General features: G+C 34.2%; 1 protein-coding gene across 1 annotated transcript; it reads right to left on the bottom strand.

Moving 5' to 3' along the window:
• Nucleotides 1–4,621: 4,621 nt before the first annotated feature.
• On the bottom strand, nucleotides 4,622–24,040 carry LOC132548167 (von Willebrand factor D and EGF domain-containing protein-like). Its single transcript, XM_060211989.1, has 19 exons — nucleotides 23,602–24,040; nucleotides 23,105–23,161; nucleotides 20,879–21,162; nucleotides 19,024–19,116; nucleotides 18,586–18,730; nucleotides 18,044–18,231; nucleotides 16,825–16,901; nucleotides 16,371–16,437; nucleotides 15,602–15,802; nucleotides 14,494–14,717; nucleotides 13,439–13,583; nucleotides 12,860–12,968; nucleotides 11,875–12,050; nucleotides 10,905–11,173; nucleotides 9,943–10,048; nucleotides 8,624–8,735; nucleotides 6,400–6,527; nucleotides 5,834–5,951; nucleotides 4,622–4,803 (listed from the first exon to the last, which is right to left on the bottom strand). The coding sequence occupies exons 1-19, from the start codon at nucleotides 24,038–24,040 to the stop codon at nucleotides 4,622–4,624; spliced, it is 3,120 nt and encodes a 1,039-aa protein (XP_060067972.1).
• Between the last annotated feature and the right edge of the window lie 3,264 nt (nucleotides 24,041–27,304).

The raw sequence follows: 27,304 nt of genomic DNA on the forward strand, positions 1-27,304 counted from the left end.
AAAAATTCAGTGTAGCATGTTTATCATTACCATTACATTTGTACAAATGGAGAACCATACGGTACCTGCGCTGTGTTTCGATGGAGAGGGCCAAATTAAGTACTTTCAATATAATGTTTATCCAACGTAGCAATAAAGTATAGTTTAGTTCTATCAGTAAGTAATTACCAACTCTGCTGATAAGAGCACAGGTAAATGATATACCTTGGAGTTATAGCTGTCTTAAAAAGATTAGTCCTTGCTGTGATGTAATTGACGTCATTGTATTGTATAACCAAAACTGACACGGAATAGAGGCAGTCATTTAACAAAAATGTTGCATTGTATCTATATAAGTTCTTTGACGTGTTCACTGAATGTAATATCTCCCAAAAGTTTTCCATTATCTTGTTTCAAATATATACAGCAATACTTAGACCTGAGATGCTGGGTTCAATTCAATGGCCCTGTATCAGATCCACGCGGTAAATGTTTTTCCTCAGTACCAAAAACTATTAGAGTTTTTGTTGTTACGGAGGGGGAGTTGGAAAAATAATATATCGCTTAAAGCTATTGCGTCCACGAAATAACATGTGCATATTATATGACGTACCTTTCTGCCATATCATCAAATTTATTATTATATATTATCAGCTTCCTTTCTAAAAAAGAACCATCACGATTACTTTTTTTTTAAATAAGGGTTTTTTGAATTGATAAATTGGGAAACAAAAACAGGAAGATGTCTAATTCGGATACTCCCAATTAATGCTCATTTCGCTGTATATATGATGAGGGTGTAGTTGATAACGATATATTAGTGATGGTCTTGATGAAAGAGCGATATCTGTTGGAATTGGAAAATAATGATCACGTTACCACACTTGAAATGTTTTATCGAACTAATCGATTTACCATTCTCTTGTTTTATAGTTCAATATGTAAAGTATGCTTTCTCGATCATCCAAACATGGAAATGTTACAATGTTCATTCTGAACATTTGAAATAAGATTTTTTTATTATTGGTATGTTATTTGTAGTGTATCCACCTATAGGATCCCAATCTGTTCATATCGGTAAATACAGGTTTCGCTTAATCTTTGCTCTTTGTTACCCATGTTTTTATGCAGTGTTTGTCATGCCTTATTACCCGGTACTGTGTTAGGGTAATTATAAGTCTTGATATGTTTCTATATATGTCTGTTCATGTTTAGATAAATATTTCTTTATGACACAATGCTTATATGATGACTTATTAACACTTTTTTTAAAATACATTTTCAAACCACATGTGACAACGCTGGCGGCTGTCTCGAAAATCTATAGAACGAATCCTCTTTTTCACATTTCTTCCATGACACATATCAAATCAATATCAAATCATCAGTAGTATTATCACAAACGCTTGCCTTTCAAACACTTACGTGTACATATACATTCATATTTCTATTTCCGTTCTCTTTTAAACAAAATGATACATAATGTCATACTAACAAAAATTTTTGAATACCCCATTCTTAGATATGGTTCTTCTGGTGATACTCTAAATTATCCTAAAAACATTCAGTGTATTCCATAATCGACATTAAACACCTACCTAGTTCATTTGTAACAAAGACATGAAAGATTTGGTAAATCTTATTGCTGTCTATTTTATGAATGTTATAGTAAATTACCTTACTATTGATGTTGTTCGTTGCATGTAAGTGTGGCCTATGGAATCTGCTGAGATGTATCAATGGTTAATATGATAATTATCATTTAATGTAACTTATACTTTGATACCTAATTAAATAATTTTATGTATTTTGTTATATAATCATAAAAATGAAATGTACCCTATTGTTATCGGTGTTATAAGATTGGCTTCGGCTTTAAAAGTTTTACGTATGTTGTGAAGACTTCAGATCACGATCTCTATTAATAAAGTTTTCGGTTTGTGTATACTGTAGTATAAAGATCGTAGCCACGCTATAAATCGAGATAACATGTAGTTTTATCACTATGGTTTAGTTTATTGTAAGTAAAATTAGTGTAATAGCATCATAAGATAGTTTTATGTGGTTTTAAAATTGGTATGCTGCTTCTCTATGTAACTCAAACATTCCACATATCTATACTGCATAACGTTAATATAAACAGTATATTCCATCCGCTGTAATTCCGATTTTTATATTAGGACATACATGCTGTTTATGCTCAATCTGATTGAAGCTTTATATTGAATTTGTTTTCTTTATGATGCACATAAACTTAAATTCTGGGTATTTTATGTTAGAACTAACAACTGTGATAATATTTTAATGAAGTCGTTAAATAACTTTTACATGTGGACTATTTTTACTTCTGGTCTGTGATAAAAAAAAAACGTTCTATGCCGTTTTATTTTAACTGTAGTTTTTTAAATGATGTCCTACAACGGATTTTGGTGAATATATTAAAGTTATGTATATAACGCTTCTGTTTCAATTCCCATTTTTCCTCGTCGCGGTTAGTTAAATTTGGTCGGGAAATTGCTCATAGTTTGGTCCAGGATATCTATGTATCCAAGCCATAGCTTGGTAAATGTTTGAGAATTTTTTTTTTTTTTTTTTTGTATAATCATTACCGTACTGATGGTGAAATCTGTCTAGGAGATTATGTTGATTCTGGCGAGGAAGTGTTCAAGCTTTCCCGATGGATGTTTAAAGTTTAGCTAAAAAATTCCATGAACGACATCGCTATGTCTAGTCAATAGTTAAAACAGGAGTCCCTGTACATCCGATCGATGGTACTAGCGTCCTTGCGATGGTTAGTTTCATGCTTGTAGAAAAACTTGTAGATTATATTCATAATAAAATTTACAACAATCAGTCTTCTGATATGGATGTATTTCCTTAATATTGCAATTTGATGTATATTTAAAGTATATAATCAAGGTCACGATAACTTTTTTTTTTTTTTTTTTTGGGGGGGGGGGGGATTTGTTTTTGTTTTTTTTATTATTATTATTATTTTAAGAGATCGAGAGTCACGACCGACACAATTCCGTCCATTAATTATTTCCTGTAAATCGGGCTGCCAAATGTAACAATTTAATTTTATTAATTTTAAGAAGTAGTCCTCACATTCATTTTAGCACAATACCGTTCATCGCACATTAGCAATGTTCTTGATATTCCATATCACACTTTAGTATAATGAATGCTTATTTATGTAGTGTTAGCAGAATTATGGTCACCTATTCCATATTAAAGACACACAATATTCAGTTTTAATCAACATTTATGTATATAAAAACTCCCACAAAATTGAACAAGCATTGATCAAAACTTATCCACGCTTTTAACATGTTAAACCTTACAAAAAGAATGTTATACGATAGTAGTTATGTAAATAATTGTGAGTCGTGGTGTTATTAATTTCGTCTCTGTTGAAATTTCTGAGCGCTTCCAAATGTCAATTCATACAAATCTAAAACAAGGATAATAATTATCCAAAATCATTTCTATATTTATTTATTTTACCCGATAAGAAGGTGATGATATTGCGTGACTGGAGTTAACACGTATTATTCTGATGCTGTCGAATAAACTTCATTCACGTGTGACATTATTTATATTAAAGATTCACAAATGACACATATCTGAACAGCAACTTTTAATACATATTAAGTATTTTATAAACTTGGAGTAGTTTAAATCACATATGTGGCATAAGTTGATGAACTTAAAAGTATAAACCACACGTTAGATAAACTAATGAAACCTACCTATATAATGGGGAACTTTGAATCAACCAAAAGGAAATTTATTTTGATCGATTTCGGAAATGTAGAAATGTGATGCTGATGATGTTTCCAAAATATATATCGGTTCCGTCCATCGTTTAATTAATGATAGTGTCATGTCTTTGTATTATTTTCATGTATCATCTTATCCTGATATTAAATTATCCTACATAAAAATGAAATGCCAGATAACACGGATACCAATATCAAATGCCGAAGTAATCATGTTCAACGTATTTTGTTATGTATCCATAATTTGAAATAACTCGAATGCAATATAATCTTTCAACATTTTATATGTTTGTATTTTGAAATGTGATAATTAAAATGATGTATACAAATGTGTTGATTAACTTGTTTTGTGTTTTGTTATCATCCAAGATAAGCTCAGTTTCAAAGGTTAAGATAAAAGCCACAGCTCATTATAGAAATATGTAAAACATAAAGCTCGCGATCTGTAGAAAAGGTGTACGTGTACAACGATGAACCGCAATACCAGTTAGAGTATAACATTAACCTTACTTCAAAAAGTGATGGTATAACATTCAGCACATAAAGTTCCTGGTATATGCAAATATGATTTGAAAATGGTATTTCGGTTCCATCATTATCATCATCACATCCTGCTTTTACTAGATATGTTGGACATTGGCAGGGAAAAATAACAAAATTCATTAGTAAAACAAAGGACAATGTTGGAAGTATGTGCTTACGATGAAATTACTGCACTTTCAAATCAAATTGAATAGAAAGCAATATTCGTTTATTAATCATAGGTCTTTAATAAGAAACCTACATTCAATTAATAATACAGAACGTGGAAATGCATTTTCATCTATTTATTTATTCATAGATAAACAGGAATTTCTGTTTTATCTTGCGACAATGATCTCCGGGTATGTTGAACAGCTTGTCATGTGGTCACAATTGATACATATGTGAGGGTTGGTGTATCCGCATTGGCAGCCGTTGTTGGTACAGCAAGCACAATCAAACTTCACTTGGTCGTAGCCACACTGACATCCAGACCCAGACGCCGTGTAGTGGTTTATTTCTGACAGGATAAAAATAACTTATATCTATTATACGAACCTACGTAACCTATATGGAAAGCTATACGTTCTAGAGACGTTAGATAGCAAAAATGAAATGGTCCCATAGTACTTTTTACACGAAAGTATAAGGAATTTTTTCATCTTGCAATAACATCAGCCTTTGTATGAGCAATTGGTTGCCTCAATTGTATTAACAAAGTAGCTAAAACTATAATTCATCATTTGTATTCACCCGGCCTTCCCCAGTTGTTGCCACAGTGTGAATCTTGATGCAACTATCTCGCACAGGAAAGCAGAATACCATTTATAAATGTATTCATATGGTTTTTATAATAATATATTTACCATAATTGTTGTTGTGAGATTTATTACGGTTATCGGTGTGCAACATACAAAACAGTTCTAGGGATACACTAAACCTAATGGAAAATGGCATACATAGGACTACATAGGTACGACGGTATGCAGTGCAAATGCAAAACATGAAATAAAGTGAAACTAATGGTAATGTGGGAGGTAAAGAAATAGGAGTAACGGCCCCAGTTCCTGATATTGTCTTTATTAAGTTCGTTGCAATGGAACGGGGTGATGTTTGTGATTGTTGTTTTGATTATGCTGGTTAATATTTTTTTAATGCATTGTATGTGTGGAGCATTTATATCTTAAACATATCTGAAATATTTCGTTTCATGTTAAGAAAACTTTTTCAAACAAACAGCAAGAGTTCAATCACTCAAGTCAAAATAGCTTGAAATTGTCAAAATTAATACTGGTGTATTACATCCATATCAGTTAATCTAAATTAATCTGTCATGATTGTAGTCTCAATGCATGAAAACCTTTCACAAATTCACATATACAGAATTGTCATATACTTGCGCTCTCGCCCCTCTTTTGGTCTTTTCTAAAGCTGTATTGATAGATTTGGAAGTGTTGATTATAACTGTATATACTACAACCGCCTTATTCTTGTTATATACAGTGCTATGTGAATATTTGAATAAACATAATGAAAGTAGAATAACTCACCTGTCGCAGCGGAACTCCGACTCCATCCATAAGGGTCAGCGTGTGGATCACAGTAACCACCGTCACCATTCTGTTCTCCCTCACGTCGACATTCTCTGTCTATTAGGCAAGTGTTGGCCTTGACGGAATTTAAATGATTGTTGAATTTGTTAATTTGCTCTTGTCTTTGTTTTCGAGCTAGATGTTTACATACATCTATAGGCTTGCAAAATAAATCATGGCATTTCTAGATTCATCTTCGCCCGAGCAACTTGTTAAACCAAATATGTATTATTCTGTGAAATTTTGCTTAGGATCGCCATTTTAGGCCTCACACCATTATTCAATACATGCCCTGAAACACGTATATGTATTGAAAAGATTATACAAATGACACAAAAGTGAAGAGATTCGTCATGTCAAAATTTAAACGAGGAAGTGCACTTCTCCCGTATTTCGTTAGTTTCATGCATCTGATAATTTCAAAAGATCGTTAAGTACATGTGTATATTCTGAGCTGTGCTGTTAACGAATACATTATAAAACGTGGCATGCAGGTTACGACGTAAGTCATCGCCTTTGTTTACCTTTAATGTACAATGTCCAGATATATTACAGTTTTGACAAAGACCGTCGTAGACCAGGAATGTGTGTTCTGCGCTATAGAGTATCCCATCGGCTGTCACAGACATCAAAAAGGCATCACGCGTGCTGTCTGTAAAAAGGAAAACAATTAAAGCATGCCCTTTCCTCATTATACATATATCTACCTGTCAAAGAATAATGATATCGTAATATACCATGAAAACAGACCAATTAAGTAATAACACAAAGCTCTATCATTCCCTTTGTAATCAACAAAACTTGATCAAAACCAAGGTATCTTCGATCATCCTGATGGACAAGGAGCCCGGCATATCTTCTACCTTGAACTGCGGTTAAGAAAGCATTAACTAAAAAGGCATTGAACCATCAGGGAGCAGTATTTGACACAAAGGATATGATATATTGTCTTCTCAAGGAGTACTTGCTGTATTGTGAAGACGTTACTAAATTTGAAATGGATGTGCTAATCACTTGTGTTTTTCGTACAATCCATGACTTGAGAAAAGAAAGACATTTTTTCAGAAATTTTCGTTATTGAAAAAAGGCATAACTACGTTAAAGAGAGAGAATTAAAAAGACAAGTTCAAATCAAAAAGTTCTTCATCAACATGGAAAGTCGTAATGGTCAAACGATGGAAAATGCTGATGTTATAATGATACTGTGTACCAAAATTCAAAGTTTGTGATTTTACAAGAATTTTATAACATAGGAACATAGTATCGATACCAGAGTATAAAATGACATAAAAGACACAAAGATGTACCTCCAATTACAATACTTAAATTGTGAACCACTTTTCTTGTGAATCCGTCTGAAATCATGGATTTTTTTACACAAACTTTCCTTCCTTACATAGCAAAAGGTTAAACTTCATCACAAGGAAATGCCGTATGCAATTGGAGGGTGCACATCATTATGTTATGCTGGTAATTTGTATCACTTTGGAAAGGAATATGATTTCTTTCGATCATTGCTGCCTCGGTCACTTACTGGGTTTCTAAATTCTGACCAATAATACCATTGTGATAAATGACAATCTAATATACGGAAATAGCTGGTAAATTAGTATAATATATATCAATCTACTAGTGTATGGTCCGACTCTAACATATTGCTATAGGTTGACCGATGTACACTGCGGTAAGAATTGTGGCGAACATTCAGTCATTGCCATTGGGGCAATTCGGCATGGGCTTTTTCTAGATTCACATCAATATTGACTTCTGGTTGACTCCGAGGTTTGCTGTAAACTACGTGCCGCGTTGTAATTCATTTGAAGACTGGAACGGTATTCAGAATATTCACTTATGAGAAGATACTATTCACTTGCGTGTCGTCTAAATGTTAGATGGTAGACACCGCTTGGGGTCGTTCAGTTCCCGAAGTTTGCCGTAACCTGAATGCCACGTTTTACTTCTATTGAATAGTGACATAGTTCAGAATATACACATGTGCTTGACATACGTCTAAAATAGATATATGAAAATTACAAAATGAATCTTATTATGGAGTAAGAAAATGGTATTTCTTTCGATCAATTCTTAAGCCTCAAAATTAATGCTTTGGTCTTTGCATTACTTAGAAGTACTGGTGGAACGATACAGCTGTATGATGCCGTTTATTGTGTTTCTTTTGTACAATCATTATGTCATTGGAAAAACGAACACATGATCAGATGTTACTGTAGCACAACTGTATTCCTAATCCTAACAACACGAATTGAGCTTATATAATTAACTGCATCACAGACTCCATAATTCAGATAATTAAATCGGATTCTCAGAAAATTAAATAAGGTAAAGTTTCGATAATAACAAATATGGAGTTATTCATACATCCTATTATATATCGCTATGTATGCTACTTTATTTTGATAGGATTGCAAATTTTTTATGGGATTGTAGGATTGTAGGTTTGGGATGAGCAATAACTTTTCAGGATAAACATTCCGTTAAAGAAACCTTGAACAAGAGTGACGTGACTGTTCAGTTACTAAGTAACGTGGGTACAAGCAACTAATTTTAACTTCATATCAAGGATTTTTGGTAAGCGCATCTTCATATAGAGAAAATAAGATACTCATTCTGTTCATCAATACCTTCTTGCATAAATCTTGGTCTTAGTTATATTGCAATTACGAAAATGATTTGTTTGACATATTTCAAGTTTTCAAAAACTTGGTCAATAATTTATTATGGATTTACCTTTAATTAACACAGCGCTTTCAGGTAAGCTACACTCGACCTCTAGAAAGCTGGTAAAGGATGCAGGGACATCGAAGTAGGACCCATACGGTGACAGCCTGCTACCACCAACCTGGTCGGTAAACATAATATATACCTTTACATTTTCATCTCCATTCTTAACGATAGATAGTGTACTCTACAGAATCAGAATAATGCCACAGTCTAGTCTTCTCCATAACAACTTTTTTCTGTATTTATGTATTATTGATTTTCTTTCTTATTCTACCTCATTTCATTTTATCATTTATGTAAAGTTATATTTTTTTTACTAAATTTGAGAAACAAAGGATGTCAGGCTATAGATATCATATTAATTTATATATTATCGTAGTACCAGATAACTTTGCAATTGTGTCTTCAAACGACAAAAAAATGTTTATATATTTGCAAACATAGATAAGAGCGAAGGTTCCGACAATACAACAAGCAACATTACACTAGACAATGAGAAAGTAAGGAAGGGATTTCATTTACTTTGGGAAAGATCATATCTGAATGCAGATAAATTAATATTTTGTTAAAGATTGATGGGACTCTTTCTAAAACATGTGGCTCAAAAGTTTTTTATTGCTTGAACAGTTCTTATCAATAAATAGTGGATTTCATCAACTGGTGAAGCAGTTATTTTTTTCGTCGGGAAAACTGTAGCTTGGTTGGCCAGAACATTTCCAACTTCTCCGATAAGCCAGTGATAAAAAAAGAACTGTCTTCTTTTCTGGTCCATAATAGCTATCAAATTGTATGAATTGCACTACTCTATTCACGGAATGTTAGGGATACTTTCTCCTATTTATATCTACAGGTATGTTTCATATCTGTGGCTTTCGAATATCCTTTTCTAATTAAGACATCCTGCAGTGTTATTATGTTGTTAATTAATTCCAACTTTGGTCCAGTCATAATACTTTTCGTATCAAGTGTAAAAACTTCGACAGCAATACTGTGAAGTGTTTAACATTCGTGCCTACATCAAAAATGTTATAGAAACGCTTCACAAAGCCACAATACGACATAAAGAAACATTTTACATATTTAAGTGCTATTTGCTGTATTTAATTGTCATTTGTACAGCAAAACAATCGTAACTGATATATTTCTTGTCTTAAAACGTGACACCTAACAAAAAAGGCGATGTATACATAGTCAAACTTTCCCCGTCATAACGGTGATGTTTTACAGATACTTATCTATGATTGTCATGTTACAATGCATAGCAACGTTAGACATAGATTATTCCTAAGGCCATTAATATGAAAACAATAATGTGATATTCATACCTCCGCTTTTTTATAGCGACACTTCAGGTTTGGCCCCGCTATCAAATGTTCAGCGATCACCTGAACTTTCATGCACTTTCTGTCTCTGACGTCACATAGACCGCCACTGACAAAACAACAAGGTTAATAGACTATGTTTTTAGGGTATCATATTTTGTTACGAATGTTTATAGAGACAGCAAAGACTTTGCTATCGTTGTCCTAATCGGGATTATTCTTTAGTTCATCAAATGTGATCAGAAACATCAACAGTTATATCATCTAAGCCCTAGAAGGACGACACAGCTGTATGATGCAGTTTACTGAATTTTTCGACACTAATGAAAGGTGATATTCACTTATGTGAATTTAGTACAGTCTTTTTTAATGTGTCTTAGAAGCATTCGTGTTAACAGCAACAAAGGAACTTGAGCTACATTTTGCTCGTAATGCAAATGTAAACTCTGGATAACGCCATCCCATTTTAGGATTTTTACCATGTTTGAACTAAAATAAATTACGCTAAAAACTGTAGTGGTAAAGACACATTTATCTAAGTAAAGTATGTCATTCTATCATATCTTGAGAAAAAGAGTTTTGAAATCTGTAGTTATGTTGAAACTTGCTATTCACATATTGCCTTTCGTGCAATCTTCTGAATGGCATAAACACAGCTTCCATTTGCAATAAAAGACATTTTTTAAAGTACACAAAGACTTTGATTTCAAAATTCATTTCGTGCAATATTTATCATTCACTTAATATCACTATAATCATTGCTTAAAGATAAAAGAGAGAGAAATAGACCAACGAAGGGAAGGACTATTTTGATCAGTTCAAATGATATATATCATCTTTGTAGGAAAACAACCATATTTCATAGATTAAAGGAAATAAAAAAAGTATGCCCTTCAGCGAGTAGGGGAACGGTTATACGAAATATTTAGCAAACTCGTCAATACATCAGAACAGGAAATACATACCCGCGAATACGGCTGACGACTGGAGTCACGCCTGACTGAACCGAGCAATCATCACCAATATAACCGGTTTGGCACTTACACACCCCCTGTTGACATAAGCCACGTCTGTTGCATTGATTCGGGCACAAGTGAGTTGTTACGTCAGCAGGTGGTATTCTCTTTCTATCCGGCCCTATGGCGTAATTATGAACGTCTCGAAGGACAGTATCTTGACATTCAAAGTCAATGGCATTCATATACCCAATATTAAAGATGTCACTGTCTGCAATCTGCAATGGAAATGATACGTTTGACTAATAACGCCAGGTTCACAAATTTATTAATTATCAATCAAGTCAAAATTATATGTTGTGACTGCTATAATGCATTGAACAAATAGATACATATACATGTGGCTTTTTCATCTTTGTGATTATCAACCACACAGATTCTTCAACATGCCAAGTTAACTTTTCTGCGATTGATATCTTATAAAACATCACTTCAAAATCAAATATTGACTGTAGCCATGCATAATGACTGTTGTGTCGCATTAAACTAGCAGATACAAATTGTAACGTCTACTATACATATCTAGTTGGTGACATAAGAATAACAGTATTCCTAAACTGACGTCATTATTAGTGATGGTCATATGTATAATGCTGTTTTGATGCTTCATCATGCTTAACTTCTAATATAAAGTATTTCCCATTATGCAAACCAACTTCAATCAATTGTTTAAGTTTGTGGCGCATGTCAGATTACCTTTTTAAATTGCTTCGAAAATGTTACATGTTACTTGTCCGTACTGACGTCATTACTTTATCGATCTTATATTTATTCCAGTAATACGCATTCATGGAACGCTTGTTTGTTAGGATCTAGTACCAATTTTGGACCATACCGTCGATATTACTTACTAGATTATATATATTTTTTTATATACTTAAAACCGGGAGTTAAGAACAAATTTATGTAAATTCCTTACCATCATATCCTCCACACATGCTCCAATGTATTTCTCTACCATAACCGATGGCAATAAGGATTGACATCTCGTGAACAACGTGGCTTGACGAATGTCGTCGGTGCACGTCTTTCTAGCCATTTCTTCCGTCATTCCACTACGCGTGACAGCTGCCCTCTGCTTCCTTCTGTGTATTTCTTTTCAATTCAAAAATGTCTTTCGATATCGAACAAATAGAATAAGGCTTTGTGACCTATATTACCGAACATGCTATTGTTTTCCTGGTAGGTTTTCATCTTCTGCTATTTTGACTAATGCTCACGAATGTGCACAAAGATGTCTATTCTGTGTTGATTTTTAAAATAATTGTAGACTTGTAATAAAAGTTGTCATTATGTGGTTGTTTGTTTTGTAAAGATCTTTGATAAAAATATATACAAAACTTAAGCAACCCTCAAAGGTAGGTACCAGCATGAATGACCCAATGAAAAAATACGATATCCCAATAGACATCCATTCCTTGGTCATCATATTATAGATTGAATCGCATAACAGTGGGTGAGCATTGGAAGTGGTTTGGTACGGAACGAGATGCAGCTTATACATATTACCCTGCAGGTATTTTGAGCCGATATGATAAATGAGTGTTGTGAATATGACATTTGCATTGCTGCAACTTATGCATTTGTAAAATTGTGATAATAGACGAAATGCCTGGTTCAAAATCGTTTCTAGAAAGAAAGGGTATAAATGATAAGTATCATAACTTCCCCGAAAGTTTAAAACATGTCCGGTCATTCACCAGGTTATCGTTTTAACAGAGAGATTACTGAAAGTCCTCAAGGGATAGGGGTGCTTGCACAATACTCCATTAAGAGTGACGGAACATGATAATTCGAGTCATGTGACTGGTGTGGGGCTATCATACATATAGTATGACATTAAAAACTACATTAATTAAAACTTCACAACTGTCCCAGTTTTTCCCCAATTCAGTAAACAGTACCTGGTTTGGCATATCGGCGGATTCCAGTTTCTTTGGCGTAATCTTGGTGACCACGAGGTTGTCCCCATCGGAAAGTACCAATGTGGCGACGTGGTTTTTTACCGGTATTCTGGAAAAGTTTAAAAGTGTTATAGGTGAATATGAAAACATTGCCTTTCCCACATCTTTCTATCCCCTCTAATCCCAATCCATGGTCCCCGCAATATCAAAATATATATCTATAAGTGCCAGTGCTAAAAAGTTGGCATGTACTTATATATATATATATATATAAGTACCAGTGCTAAAGAGTTGTCTGGTACTACGATATATATAAGTACCATTGTTAAAGAGTTGGCTTGTAATACTATATATATATAAGTACCATTGTTAAAAAGTTGTCTGGTACAACTATATAGATATAAATACCAGTGCTAAAGAGTTGTCTGGTTATACCTTATATATTAGTACCCGTGCTAAAGAACTGGCTGGTCTTTAGACATGTTAGTAGCAGTGCGAAAAATTAATTGATTTTTCTTTGTACAGGTAGAGTACCAGTACTAAAAGACTGGCTTAAAAGAATATTATTATCAGGCCTACCTGTGCTAGTGGATTAGATGCCTTAGATTTTGTACATATAGCCTGGGATGTTGCATTATCACACTGGCAGTAGTTGGCGTCGTTATGATTGTAAGCAGTAGATTGCAACGGAGGGTTTTCAAAAAAACTGTACTTAGGTGGTATTCTGAATAACAAAAAAAATACATATTGTTAAACAGACACACAAGTAAAGAGCGCCTCACAGATAGATCAGGTGAAAAAGTGAATTAACTTGCATAATACCGCCGTTTTGTCCTTCTGGTACTTATCAGTGATGCTAGGACCTAAGTATTGACGCCGAGGAAGCGACTAGGAGAACTGACCGAAACATATATGAGGAACAAGAAAGGGAAAAGCACTAGCCCTATAATTCAATCAAATTCATAAGTTTCATATATCTGGTCATTTTAAAAGAACGTCAAGTGCATGTGTATATTATGAATCGAGCCACACTCTAATCAATTAAACTGTTGCATTCAGTTACGGCAAACCTCGGAAACCAATCTACCAGGCAAACGTGATTCGTAGGCTGCATTCGTTCTATGAAACCTGATGTTCAAATAATAATATACAAAACAATCGTTTAAAGCTGGAAGTAGAATATATTTGTTATCGTATTCCAAAATAAAGGAAGCAGTTATGCTTCAGAACAATTCAATTGTTTACTTTTATCTATTTTCATAAATGCTCAGTATACCTTAATCTCTCAGTTTGTAGTCATTGCTTTCTGACAAGCTAATGAAGATGCGTAAATAACATCTTAGAAGGTAGTTAACGTTTTCACAGCTGAATATCATAACGCATCTTTTTTAAATTCATCTTTATCTATACCCTAGTATCTTAATGTTCATCCCCAAATAACAAATATATGTGTTGCAGATCTTTCTTTAAAGAGGCATTTTCATATTGTTGTTATAACGCTATTATAACAATACAAATTCATATGAATACCAGCAATACCAAATATGAAGTTTACATCCGATTATAGCAAATTAACTCCATTAATTCTTTCACAACAATAAATTCGTAAATAGAATAATAATAATGACTCATACAGCCAAGAATTGGCAAAATCAATAGCGCTTGGATGTTGTAGTCCATCACTTCCTAATCGATCGTTGTTTGGATTCCCGTCATATGTCCCACATATCCCTTCTGAATTCCCAATGTCATCTGTAGGCACTTTTAGGTATACATTAAGATAGCCGTCCTTTTCTTTACCATTACGTGTAAGCAAAGCTGCAGAAACCATAAGGCTGGCACCAGATGGAAAATGTATCTAAAATGATTCAACTATTAATAATACAATTTCAAGAGAATGTAAATAAAAAGTGAAAAAAATCACTTAAGTATAATAAAGCAGCGTTGTTGTTAATCTTTGCTAAACAACTGAACATGGAATACGAATATATATTATGAAAACGTAACTTTATTCAAGGTCAATAAAACGAGGACAAAATACTGACTAAGGAAATATTTGAACGAGGACCCTGAAAGGATGCAATAATGCGACCTTGTGTTATTGAAAGTTAAGCGTTCAGAACCATCTGCTTCATCAACCATAGCCGCCTTCTAGATTCATTCTTCAATTTATGTAACATTATGTCTTCAAATGAGAACTAGAGCAACAAAATCACTTGTTGCACTGACGAGTATAGAACATGTCTAACTTCATAAAACAAATTAGAAATAAAACATTTTCCAGTCAGATCACAGTGGCAATCAAACTACTGTTCATAGTCTTCATCAACTTTTATCTCACAAAATATAGCACAAAATGTTCTTAAAATTCATCGACTATATTTACTGTCAGCTGTCGACATCAGTTATTGAAATTGTGGTAATAGGAACACGCCCTTGTAGATTCAGGGTTGTGGCTATCTTTAAATCGAAATTAAGGTAGGCGGCTGAAGTAGACGAGTATATAGTGTCCATGGTTTTTTAATCTGGTAGGCATATCCAGTAGACATGGTCAAAGAATGGATTATCTCAAAACACCATCAAAAATTCCGAGGCTGAAAATGATATTTTAATGTGTCCCTCGGCATTATATCACTCAAAGGAGATGGTAAAAGTATGTATTGAATTATCAATGAGTTGTATTTTATAGATTATAGTTAAATATCTCGCTTGCAAAAGATTCATCTCGCAATATTTACTTACATGTAAGGTTTTACCATTTTTTTCTGGGTCAACTGTTGTGCCGCCAGTAAGCGGCCCAGATGGATATGTAACTTCAGGAGCACTCAACTGGTTCCTCGTTTTAGCACACATATCAATCTGTATGTAGTCGTTCCCTTCACGAGCAGCTACGGCACATATACAAGGGCTGTAACTTCCACAAGGCCAATTCGTTATTTGGACCTAGAATAAAAGACATTTATATTTCGTTTTATTTCATAATTATAACAAACGTATAATACTCATCAAATTACCACATCAAAACTATCTTAGCTAAACAATGCTTAATTCTATTTAAATCAATATCACCCGTCATCACTATCATATAGTTATATATTTGATTGCATACGTTTATGTGTAGTATCGTAGCATTTGTAATTACATGTTTCTTAGAGTAACAATAGCAAACTTATTACAAACTTGTTACTGAGACAGAAGAATGTGTATATTCTTATTGTGACTTATCCACTAATCATAACTACATAAATCCCTTGGAGCTAAACCAGGATTGGTGAATATAGTTTCCAATAAATTGAACATCTTGCAAAGGATATTATAGCGGCTATGGTTTTTGATACAAAGTATATAAAAATATTGCTTATCAAAAAAGGAGTTTTACTTCCGTTGCATGATGATAGTATCCTTAATTAATGTACCCTCGAATGGTCTAATATCAAAATGACGTTTTGGCCATTTAAATAAAATATTATATTTAGTTGTTTTATGGAGAACTATCCTTAATTAATATTACCTCGAATGGTCTCACTTTGCTCTTATACAAGACCAAATTCCCTACATTGAAAATGTTGACAGGCTTTCTGTAATTAATAAAGAAAAATATAATTTACAAAATAGGATAAACAATTAACAGTGCTATTAACAGCTTGTCCAAAATAACGTTCAATATAACATCGATTAATTTTTAGAATTATTTAAAATCATAAACTACACCAGTGACATTACCGTAACACCGTTACTTACTATTGTTTCAATTCTATTGTTCTAGTTTTTAAGCTGTTGTTTTAATTCTCCTACCTGATAGTGTCTAATTTGATATATCTTACAGTTTATAAAAGTATTATTCGCTATTGTTTTATCTCTTTCACCTCTTACCGTCCTACTCAATTACCTGGTATTCGTTTTAATTGCCACACTTTTCATTGTATATATTGTTGTCTTACCACCGCTTGCATAAACTTTCTCACTTGTTATGTTCAACTTGTATCACATGAGGATCCGAGACTGCCGAGCAAGTGGCATGTGATCTGTCCTTTGATCTTATCTATATTCACAAAAAGTAATGTTCTTATACAATCATAAGTAACACATATTTCTGAATAAAACAAAACAATAAGAAGGAATTAGAATATCCATTAAATCGAGCAGTAGTGTCTGTTGGCACACACACCATGTGCCTCTTATCAGTCATAGTATAGTGACAAAAGTAGTATTCCGTTATGTCAATAAATAATCATGGATCTAAATAATCTATTAGCATTTATATGTAAAGGGCGTTATTCTAGGAAAGACTTCTGACAAGATATAAAAAAAAATAATAGATACATGTATACGAATCTTTCAGTAGGATTAATTGCTAAATATATTCTAAGCAGCGAAGCGAATGCGAGTTGTTGAATTAAGAGGAGTGTCAAAATTGGTGAAAAGGACAAACCGTAACCAAGTTTATATACGTATACAAAAAGAATACATCACACATAGGTTCGAAATTATACGATTACAGAAATTGTATAGAATGTATACTCTGAATAATGAACAGAGTTGCAGCAAGACGGCTACAAATATGGAAAGCTAGACGAAGGGAAATTACAACTGTTTCATATAATGTGAGATAATCTTGGTGTCAAAAATATTCACTGTCGGAATTCTTAACAGTTCTTGCCCCGATGCAGCCGTATTGGATATTTATTTTTTGAGTTTTTGAGCAGTAATATAACACTTGTGACGTACTCAAATTATTTAACATGCAAAATAAGATATTTCGGTGAGGTACAGTTCCAGCCTAATGTAATACATGTAAAGGGTAACAAAATTAAGTTAATATTGCAACTAAATCTAATGGAAAGATACGTGTACATGTATGTTGTGACGTTTATTCATTCAATTGCATCCTTTGACACCATAATTTCCACGGCATTTTATAATTCAATTACATTTTGTGCTATAAATGCAAGTGAATTCAACAGAATATGAAACGGACTTTAGACATCCCTTTCTCTATGTTGTAGGCCAAACATAGAAATGAAGGTCACAGTGACCTATTCTGATACATGACACATAATCTAACCTATGTAAGTATATGTTCCAGTAAAAAGTAGTGCAGGACGTTGCGCCTTGACATTTTTCTTTGATGTAGGTTAAAGGTCAAAATGAGATCAAGGTTACGGTATATAGATAATACATCACCTGGATTGAAGATATATTGTAGCCGTCCCACATTGAATTTGGTCGGAATAGTGGTCGGAATGCAAGCACGTGCTGCTGGTCACCATCTTTAACAAAATCTCTTGTGGCAACGACCTTGACGGTGGTAGAGTACTTATGGGTAGTGTTATCGCATTTTAGTTCATATTCACACGTACTCGTTGAAATGTCTACAAATACCAGAATTGTAATTCTTTATCAAATTCGTGAATTACGAATGACATTGTTTGTCGAGTTAAGTACCGTATGCTGACATTGAGACACATCCATGCTTTTGTGAACTGGTAATCCATAACGTATAAACCATTTTGAATAGAACTGATAACGCTTTTAGCCGGCCTGATAGACTTCATCTGATAGCTTACAATTTAATTGGAATTAGTTTTCCAAATCTAGGTTAATTCTACTGAATTCGAAATATATTCAATAAATTTCTAATTTCAGATAAATTATAATTAATTGGAAATTAAGCATAATAAAAAATGTCCTATAATCAACGAAAATAGTGAATTGTTGATTTTTACCATATGGGTCTGAACTGAAGCCCATTTCTACTTCAAACAAACAGGATCTTATTACTGCACTGTTGCACGGGATTGGGACAGTCGATTCGAGTGTGATTTCTTGTTCGTCTCCTTTCTCGTCGACCGTTATAGAATTGTTATGTTTCTAGAAAAAAAATATTATTGTTGAACTTGTGGCGCAGACGCATTGAAGTTTTGTCACATTATGCTATCCCCTCCCCATCCTTCTCCCGACCCCTTCCCACGAAACTTAATAAATTCTGTAAATACAACATTTGATACGTTCTAAAAGCCATTTTAAAGTCAATTCAACTACCTGTCCGTCTAAAACCCTTTCAAATTACGGCTTGTCAATTGAAAGGGGCATGTAACTGTTTACATACGGTATTAGATTTAAATATCCATAGCAAAACCAGTACTAATAGGAAATGAAGTTACCCGGATCCCAGCCCAGAAACTGTTACTTTTCAATGTGTCACTCTTCGGTCCATTGTAGTTATTGGCATAATAGGAGCGCACCTCACACCGCAGCTGAAGAAAAGACATAGATACGTTATCGTATGTACATAATATGGCTGACATTAAAACAATAAAAACGTTATGATTAAACCATTTTATCAACTTAAAAAAAAAAAAAACAAGACATATCGGCTGCCTGAGGTATACATAGGAATTCCAACAATGAAACAAACCATAATAGGATAAGGATATGAATGTAGGGCACGACTTCTGCAAATATACATACTCAACAAAGAAAGAAACGCACAATTAAATTATACGATCAACAACCTTTGATATTTTTTGCGAAATTTGTACAAAATTTTATATCAATATGAAGGGACAAGTCTACTCTTTACAATACTGCAGAGGAAAAATCTGTGTGGTGTCACTCGTGTCGCGAGCAGTTTCTCATGGTGGGATACCCGCTAAAAATGACACGTCAATACCTAGTGTGGGCACCTCTTGCACGAATCCCTGCATGGATTCTCCTCATATGCATTGAATTCATGATAACATTAATTCGCCTTAAGGGAATGTTCTTCCAATCTTGTGTTAATTCTGCGATCAACTGGGCGCGCTTAGTTTCCTAACACGCTTGTCAACCCCATTCCAAAATGTTCGATGAGAGACATGTCGGGGCTATATGGGACCCCTCCAAAGACTGAACGTTGATTGCCGTGAGAAAATCATGACAGACTTTGGCAACTTGCGGTCTAGCATTGTCTTCCTGGTAAAATAGGTTATTACGTCTGAGAAATGGAAAGACATGTCGTTGGAGGATCTGGTCTCCGTATCGACCGGCATTGAGGTTTGGATCCAGGACCACTAAGGGGGATTTTACTCCATGGGAGATGCCTCCCCAAACCATTACAGAGGCCCCACCGAATCTATCGCGTTCAATCACGCATGCGTCGGCGAAACGTTCTGCGATATACCCTTTTTCTTCTGTCTGAGCGATACAGACAGAATCTAGACTCGTTGGTGAACATCACACGCCTACATCGACGCATCAACGGGGCCATGTCTCCGCATTCAGTCATGACGCACTTGCCGCCTCTGTGGTGTCAAAGATGGCCCGACTCTCTCGGCACACAAGCGGTTCAAGGCAATTTGAACATGGGTACCTGACGTTTGCGACAGAGTCTCTACTGCACTCATGAATATGTTGCGCAAGTGCGACAATCGAATCGCCCTGTCTTGTCGTGAGGTCATTACTTGCGGACGACCGCTCTTGGGACGATCGGAAACTAACTCTGTAGCAAGAAAACGTGTATAGAGACGGTTAATTGTACACGAGGCAACGCCAAACTGCCATGCGACAACAGTTTAGCTATGACCATCCTTCAACATCGCAATTGCGCTACCCCTCTGAATTTACGTTAAGAGTGGCATATCGGTCAAAGGCGAAATCAAAATGCCATCAAGGAAAATTAATGTGGCTGAACTTAGAGTATCCGTTGAAATAGTTCGTTTGAAAAAACACGGCCTAGCTTGATCACGCCGCGTGATTTGGACTAAAGAAGCTCACAAAGTCAGACAATGACATCGTCACCGTCACGCTTGGCTGATTTGAGGGTATATTGTCGATAAGGGAGATATTTATTGATGTAATACCTGACCAAATATTCCATTATTTCCTTACAGGTAAGGTGTACTGCGGGGGGAAAATTTGTGCTTTTCTTTTTTTGTTGAGTATATAATTCACATTTTCCTTCCATATGAAATTTAGAATATCTTTCAAATTTCATTTGACAAATGTCCATATCGTAAAATTAAATAACCATATACATACTTCAGTGTCTAAGTGTCCTCGCATATATATTTCTTCGAGTGTTGCGTCTCGTTCATCACCTGTAAGATTCTGGCCTACAGGATGATGTGTTCCGGGATACGTGAGTGGAACTCCGTTAACAGTCCATGTAACTTCAAACGCAACATTCGGCACACCCTTCGGATAAGGAATATGGCAAGGAAATTTGACATTACCTGTGCAGCCACATGTATAACACTTCGTGCCGCCGGAATCAACATACGGGTCACCGATTACAGGGGAGTGGGTCATTTTAGGGTAAAGCTCTGCAATACAGTAAATATTATTGTAAGAAAGACTAATAGAATCTTCCCCTACCTTGAGGATGTGACAAAGAAATCTCCATCCCGAGGGGTGATATTCTTAGTTGTCTAATCCAAGGCTATGCCGAGGGTTGGACAACCAAAAATATCACCCCTGGGGTTGGAGATTTCTCTGTTACACCCTCAAGATATGGGATTAATATTTTTCTCCCATCATACTTTTTCATAGAGCCTTAGCTTATAATTTCCTTCACAAGTTCATGCTTTGCTGTACTATTTCGCCAGTGTCAGTCATGTGGACTTTATACATCATATAAGTTCCTATAGGGTGAAAAGTGTCAATAATCTTGCCCTTCCTATCTTCAGATCTTATGCTGACAGTGTCTCCTATTTCAAACATGGTTTTGAGCTATTGGTAAATTCGTACATGTGTATTTGTTTACATACATGTAGCAGACGACGTGTGTAGAAGTAGTCCAGTTCACTTCCGGTGCACGCGCTATCTGTCATACCATAGGGGTTGACAGAGAAATCATACCCTAGGGGTTGACAGAAAAATCTTGAACAAGTAAAACGAGTGACAAGCCTGTGAATGATGGGAGAATATCATAATCACATGTTTAAATGCACTGAACATGCTCACATCTTTCTTTGCATTATTAAAAACATATCACCATCACATGTTTATATACAATGAACATCTTCAAGCCTTCTAGTATATGATTTGAATATCTGAAACTTCTATAGGTGCATGTCTTGAGTTAGAACCAAAGTGATATAATTTAAGTCAATTTTCAATTCTGTTTAACACACGATCAAACTTGACCGCTTTATCATTTTGTTTTATTGATTATCAATTAGGAAGCCAGAAATTGATTTTAAGTTAGTTGATTTCATAAAAAAAACTTAGTCAATTTGTTTACTGTTTACTCTGAAGTTACCGATGTGCAATATTCTGTTAAATTGATATAGTGTAATAAATCATTATGTTAAACCAATTAACCTGATGCTTCACTCTCAATCCGCTGTATATCAGTCAGAATTAAATGTCAAGATTTTTTCAGACTCATCAGTAATTAAGAAAACGATCCCCGAATAGTGTTCATGTTCTTTCATAGAGATGAATGCTGCAGATAGCGAAATGTTATTCATAAAATATAACAACATATGATATTATGATGTCGTAATGGAAGCAATGTGATTATATCGCCAATCAGAGCTCCTATGGGGATTTTGAAGCGACCGAGAAAATTCCAAAGTGATCAACTGAAAAGTCAAAATCTAGTCGGGGAGGTGAAGCAGACCCATAATTAAATAATTTGGCAATTGTCATACATCAGACAATTTCAGAGGAGCCTCAAGTACATGTGCACAAAAAGAAATAGAACGGTAGAATATTTACATTTGTTATACGTCGTTTTTAAGGTTGTCATTCAAAGTCTAAATAAAATATCGAGTTATGAACATTTGTCTTTCTCCTTAAATTGAGACGAAATTTCAATGACTTTAGATATTGATATTCTCAAAAATCGTTATCTTTTATACAACCTTGAGTTGATGCACCTACAATTGTATGATACATGAAATAGAAAATATGCAGTATACAAAAACTGCTTCTTAAATTGTCAGCCAATAATACAATGTACATGTTGTATAAAACAAAAATTCAGGCGCAAACGATCAATAGTTTTCCAATTATTAACGAATATGATACTAATTTCAATAACAATTTTTGTTCAACAAAATTCACACTCATTGATCGATTACATGTATTGTACAAACTGTGCAAAGACATAAAACTATGAACGAAAGATAAATAAACAGAAAAAAGGCAATAGGTAAGGTAATGTAAATTGCTTATACTGTTGTCTCGGTATTTGATCATACACACTACACGAAAATTATCTCATCCTTTCCATAAATATCAAATCAGATTGAAACCTACCTGTGCAATTATGCGATGCAATATTTGATTGTCCGATAGGACAGACTCGTGAATCACCTGAAAACACACACATCACTTCAATAGTTGATCACAAATAACACCTACAACGTAGCGCCTTTCCTTTGTTTGGTCATATATGTTGTCATCATTTCTATTAGCAAGGAAAAACTGTAGAAATCTGTCATATTTCTTGAAGGCGATTTGTAACGAACTTTAGTTCAGCATTCTTAATTCTATCAAACATGTCAAGCTTGATATCGCACAAATAAATAGAATATTACTCAATGAGATCATTATGACAACCGTAAAACTTCCCAATAATTTTCACCTTGTAATCTAGTGTTATGAGTTTTGCACTTTTTGCACTAAAGTCATGGTATAACTTCAGGATCGCGGTATATCAAGTTTACAATACTTTTATTTTGTTATACAGAAATAAAGATTTACATAGATAAATAGCATCATTATATACATATTATACATAAAGACAAACTCACCAGCACAGTAAGCCATAGGACACGCCATTGTTCTTGCCAGGTGATACACATTGAAATGCCCACAGTTTTTCACCTGTACTTGTTGCGATATATGACAACAAGTTGAACCTCCATAAGTTCCGGGATCAACACCCTTACCGTAGTTGTAACACGCCTGAAGGGTGACTTTACTACCTTGGACCTTCGGTAACTGACCATTTAACCATACCGGAACTTGTGTTCCGCAGTGGAAGGTTGGAACACATGATGTTGGCATTTCACCATTGGTGAATCTGTACCAGTTGCTTGGCAATGCTCTATCACATAAAAGTTTGTCATTTCCTTCTGGCTCGAATAACGTACTTCTATGATTCTCCGATATTATACTATAGGAAGTACACTCGTCTGCTACAACTGTGACAACTACGTTGAACAGATGTTTAATGATTGGTGAAAACATGATATCAATATAAATCCTACTAATACAAAGACAATATTGCGCTAGTGCGCAGAAACAATAGATTAAGACTTGAATACTTTTCACTAGAAAGAACAAATGAAAGAATGTGAAATTGATCCGAGGACGTTTCCATATTTCTCCGGTCATGCTACATCAACAAAGACACACCTGTGAATAGCACCTTTTGATATAAATTTAAATAAGATACATCAGACTGAAACTATGATTTGAGCTTTATCATACATCTGTTTCGTCCTTGCAGAACCCGTCAGTGATGCCAAGAACCTAAATTTTGAAGCCTATGAGGCGACTGAGGAGAGTCCAAAGTGATCAAAAGTGAAAATCTAGGCGGTAAGGTGCACTAGCCCTATAATTCAATGAATTTCGTAATGTTCATATATCTAATGTTTTAAATATTGGGATTGGGATGTGGCTTGCTAACCGTAGAAATGGGTATATGGTGACTGGTTTGTGGTGCTAGAGAATATTCAAATGGCGCCTCCGAACAGGCTGACACATTTCTTGAAGGATGGAAATAAGTGTTGCATCGTACCAGTATATTCAGTGTGACTAAATAATCGTTCTCTCAGTAATAATCATCCCAGCTGTGTAAAACAACAATACATAATACGCACTTACATATGTGCATAAAGACATATCGAGTCATTATCATTATGTGAGGAAAAGAGAACTTACTTGTAAAGCAGCATATCAAAAGCGCAGATATCATCCTTATGATGAAAGCCATGATTATGAGTATCTTGCTTAAGATGTAAACATATATCTATTAGATATGGACAAATGACAAAAGTGACATACGTGGACAACTTACAAATATAGCTAGTACATTTCTATTTGGCCTACTTCTTTATCTGAACAACGAACGGCATATGCTTTTAATACACAATGTAATGTGTACTGGCAAAACATAATTCTATCTATCAGACAAGTATCGTACCAGACATGACCTGGCCCATGCACACTCTCATACACCTTAAATAGATAATTTGCTATGCAATCAGAAAGCTAGGCCGATATAAAGAAGATTGCTGATATATGAGAACTAGAAAAATGGTCAACTTCCACGCACTGAACTCTTTAGAAACAGTAAATTACAAATTCCTGTTTTAAAAATACGGAGGTATACCACATACTTCAAACAAATAAAAGTGTTTTTGTTGTGGGTTTTCATTAATTGTACGTTTAGTTAAGTCACATTTGTCAAATAATCAAGGTACTAAACAGTTTAATGGTTCAGTGTTATTCTTTATTCATCGAAGCTAAATGTAAATATTGCTATATTCACATAACAAGGAGTAATTGATCTTACAGAATCCTATGTAAGAGCCTGGAATATTCTGTTTTAGTTTCACACCTACCTGCAATGAAGCTATATAAGAACCTAACCAAGCCAGCCAAGACATGGAAACTGTTTGTTTGGATAACCAATCATCTGTCGAAAGATCCTTAAGCTCGACGAAGAAATTGTCAACTAGATATTTGGTCATGTTTATGATGTGTCAGTTCATATACATGTATCTCTTGTTTTTTTTTGTTTTTTTTTTAACTTCAATATTTGTATAATTGCATATAAACATTTTTGTATATGTAAGCATTCATATTCTATTTGCACTATTCATATTATGGCATTTTTTCATTTATGTTCAAACCCTAGCATAAATTATTTTACATTAATTTCTATTTCAATTTTTTTTAATTATTAATGAATCAATAAATCCACAAAAATTGTACTTAATATTTTGTATTTATATAATTAAACTGATCATTTTCTATGAGTTATTCCTTTGTGTTTTAAAAAGATATATCTGTATTTGGTTGTTTTCATCTCTTTCATATCCTAATTGCATATGCATTCAATGCCGCTTTTCAAGTTTGTTGCATTTTGAAACACAAATTAAATAAGGATATAATAGTAGTGAAATCAAAGAATCCAAAAGACTTATCTACATTAAGTATTTTAAACAGTTCACTTGACGTCGCTGCTCGCACTCGATTTAGGTACAAAACAGAATGTAAGTACAAGTGTACATCTCGGACTAGTGTTCTATTAATAACAACTCAGATTAGCAAATATTTGTGATATTGTTTAGTTTGCTGTACGTTATGTGTATAAGTATCTTGAACAAGCTGTTCATGGTTCAACATTCAGGTGCTATGTACATTGCCATTTTTATCGTTTTTGCTTAGAAACTGGTTACAAAGATACACAAAAATGACATTCTGACTAAATCAAATTTGCTTTGTTTCAAATCTATATTATGATAACATTTTTATTTCTTCAGATGTACATGTGCTTACTAATAAAGGATTTCAGTTATGCGGAAATCGTTGGTGTGATAAGTTTAATAATATACAAAGCTTGTCTTGATTTCATAGCAACCGCAACCCATCATGTTTACACGTCGCAATTGATTCAATAGCCAAGGGCCTGTTCCTATTATCACAATTTTCGTGCAAGAAGTCGTTAACTGTTAGACAAACTCGTAACACAGAGTTTCAAAAGATGTGGTTTGATGAAAATTACGGAGAAATTTTACGGTCATCATTGATATCTCATTGAAAAACATTTTGTTTGTGCGATATGAAGCTGGACGTATTTGATGCTCGTTAGTTCGCTCGCCTGTTGTTTCCGTTATTGTATACATTGTTCACATTTGCGAACCTGACATTGCTTACTCGTGTTGACCACGATTTACATGGCATGTGTCGTCGATGAAGGAGAAGATGCTTACTCTTCCGGAATACCTTGTCTTGTTTTCACTGAATTTTTTCAAGAGTATCCTTGTATATCTTCCTCTTGTTCATATTTTGCCCTAGTTTTAATAAATTTGTGTTTGGATTATGATTATGTTGACATGTTTTCTTTATCTTTTCAAGTCAGGCAACAATTTTATAGGAGTACACTAACAACTTTTAAAGTAGCTTTAAAATCTATCTTCATTTTAAAAATAAAAAATCTTGCCAGTTTCTTTAAGTTCAAGAAGATGATAGTGTTTCAAACTGAAGCTGATATTCTACAGCATTGAAACTTATCGGTTCAGGTATAATGTTTCATGTATGCTATATTAAGAGGCTCCAGTGGGAATATAACATGTAAGTTACATTCATGACAGTTTTAGATATCCCTTAGGGTCTCTCAAATCTGTATGAAGAATACCATAACTAGCATCATTTTATTGAGAGTTTCAATCGAAAAAAGTCATACTATATATCAATCAGTGTTTTTTTATCTTAAATCTTTAA

Source organism: Ylistrum balloti, unplaced genomic scaffold (genome assembly GCF_031769215.1).
Source record: "Ylistrum balloti isolate Yb309-2 unplaced genomic scaffold, AGI_CSIRO_Ybal_v1 Utg370006, whole genome shotgun sequence".
Taxonomy (NCBI): domain Eukaryota; kingdom Metazoa; phylum Mollusca; class Bivalvia; order Pectinida; family Pectinidae; genus Ylistrum; species Ylistrum balloti.

Bases quoted from the DNA above. Each gene is read 5' to 3' on its own strand.
- LOC132548167 (XM_060211989.1), bottom strand. From the start codon at position 24,040: ATGTTTTCACCAATCATTAAACATCTGTTCAACGTAGTTGTCACAGTT. The intron at 15,803-16,370 runs GTAATATTAATT...CTTTTATTCTAG, and splicing joins GCAAAGTGAGACCATTCGAG to GTCCAAATAACGAATTGGCC. The intron at 12,969-13,438 runs GTAGGCCTGATA...AAACTTTTCCAG, and splicing joins CATCTAATCCACTAGCACAG to AATACCGGTAAAAAACCACG.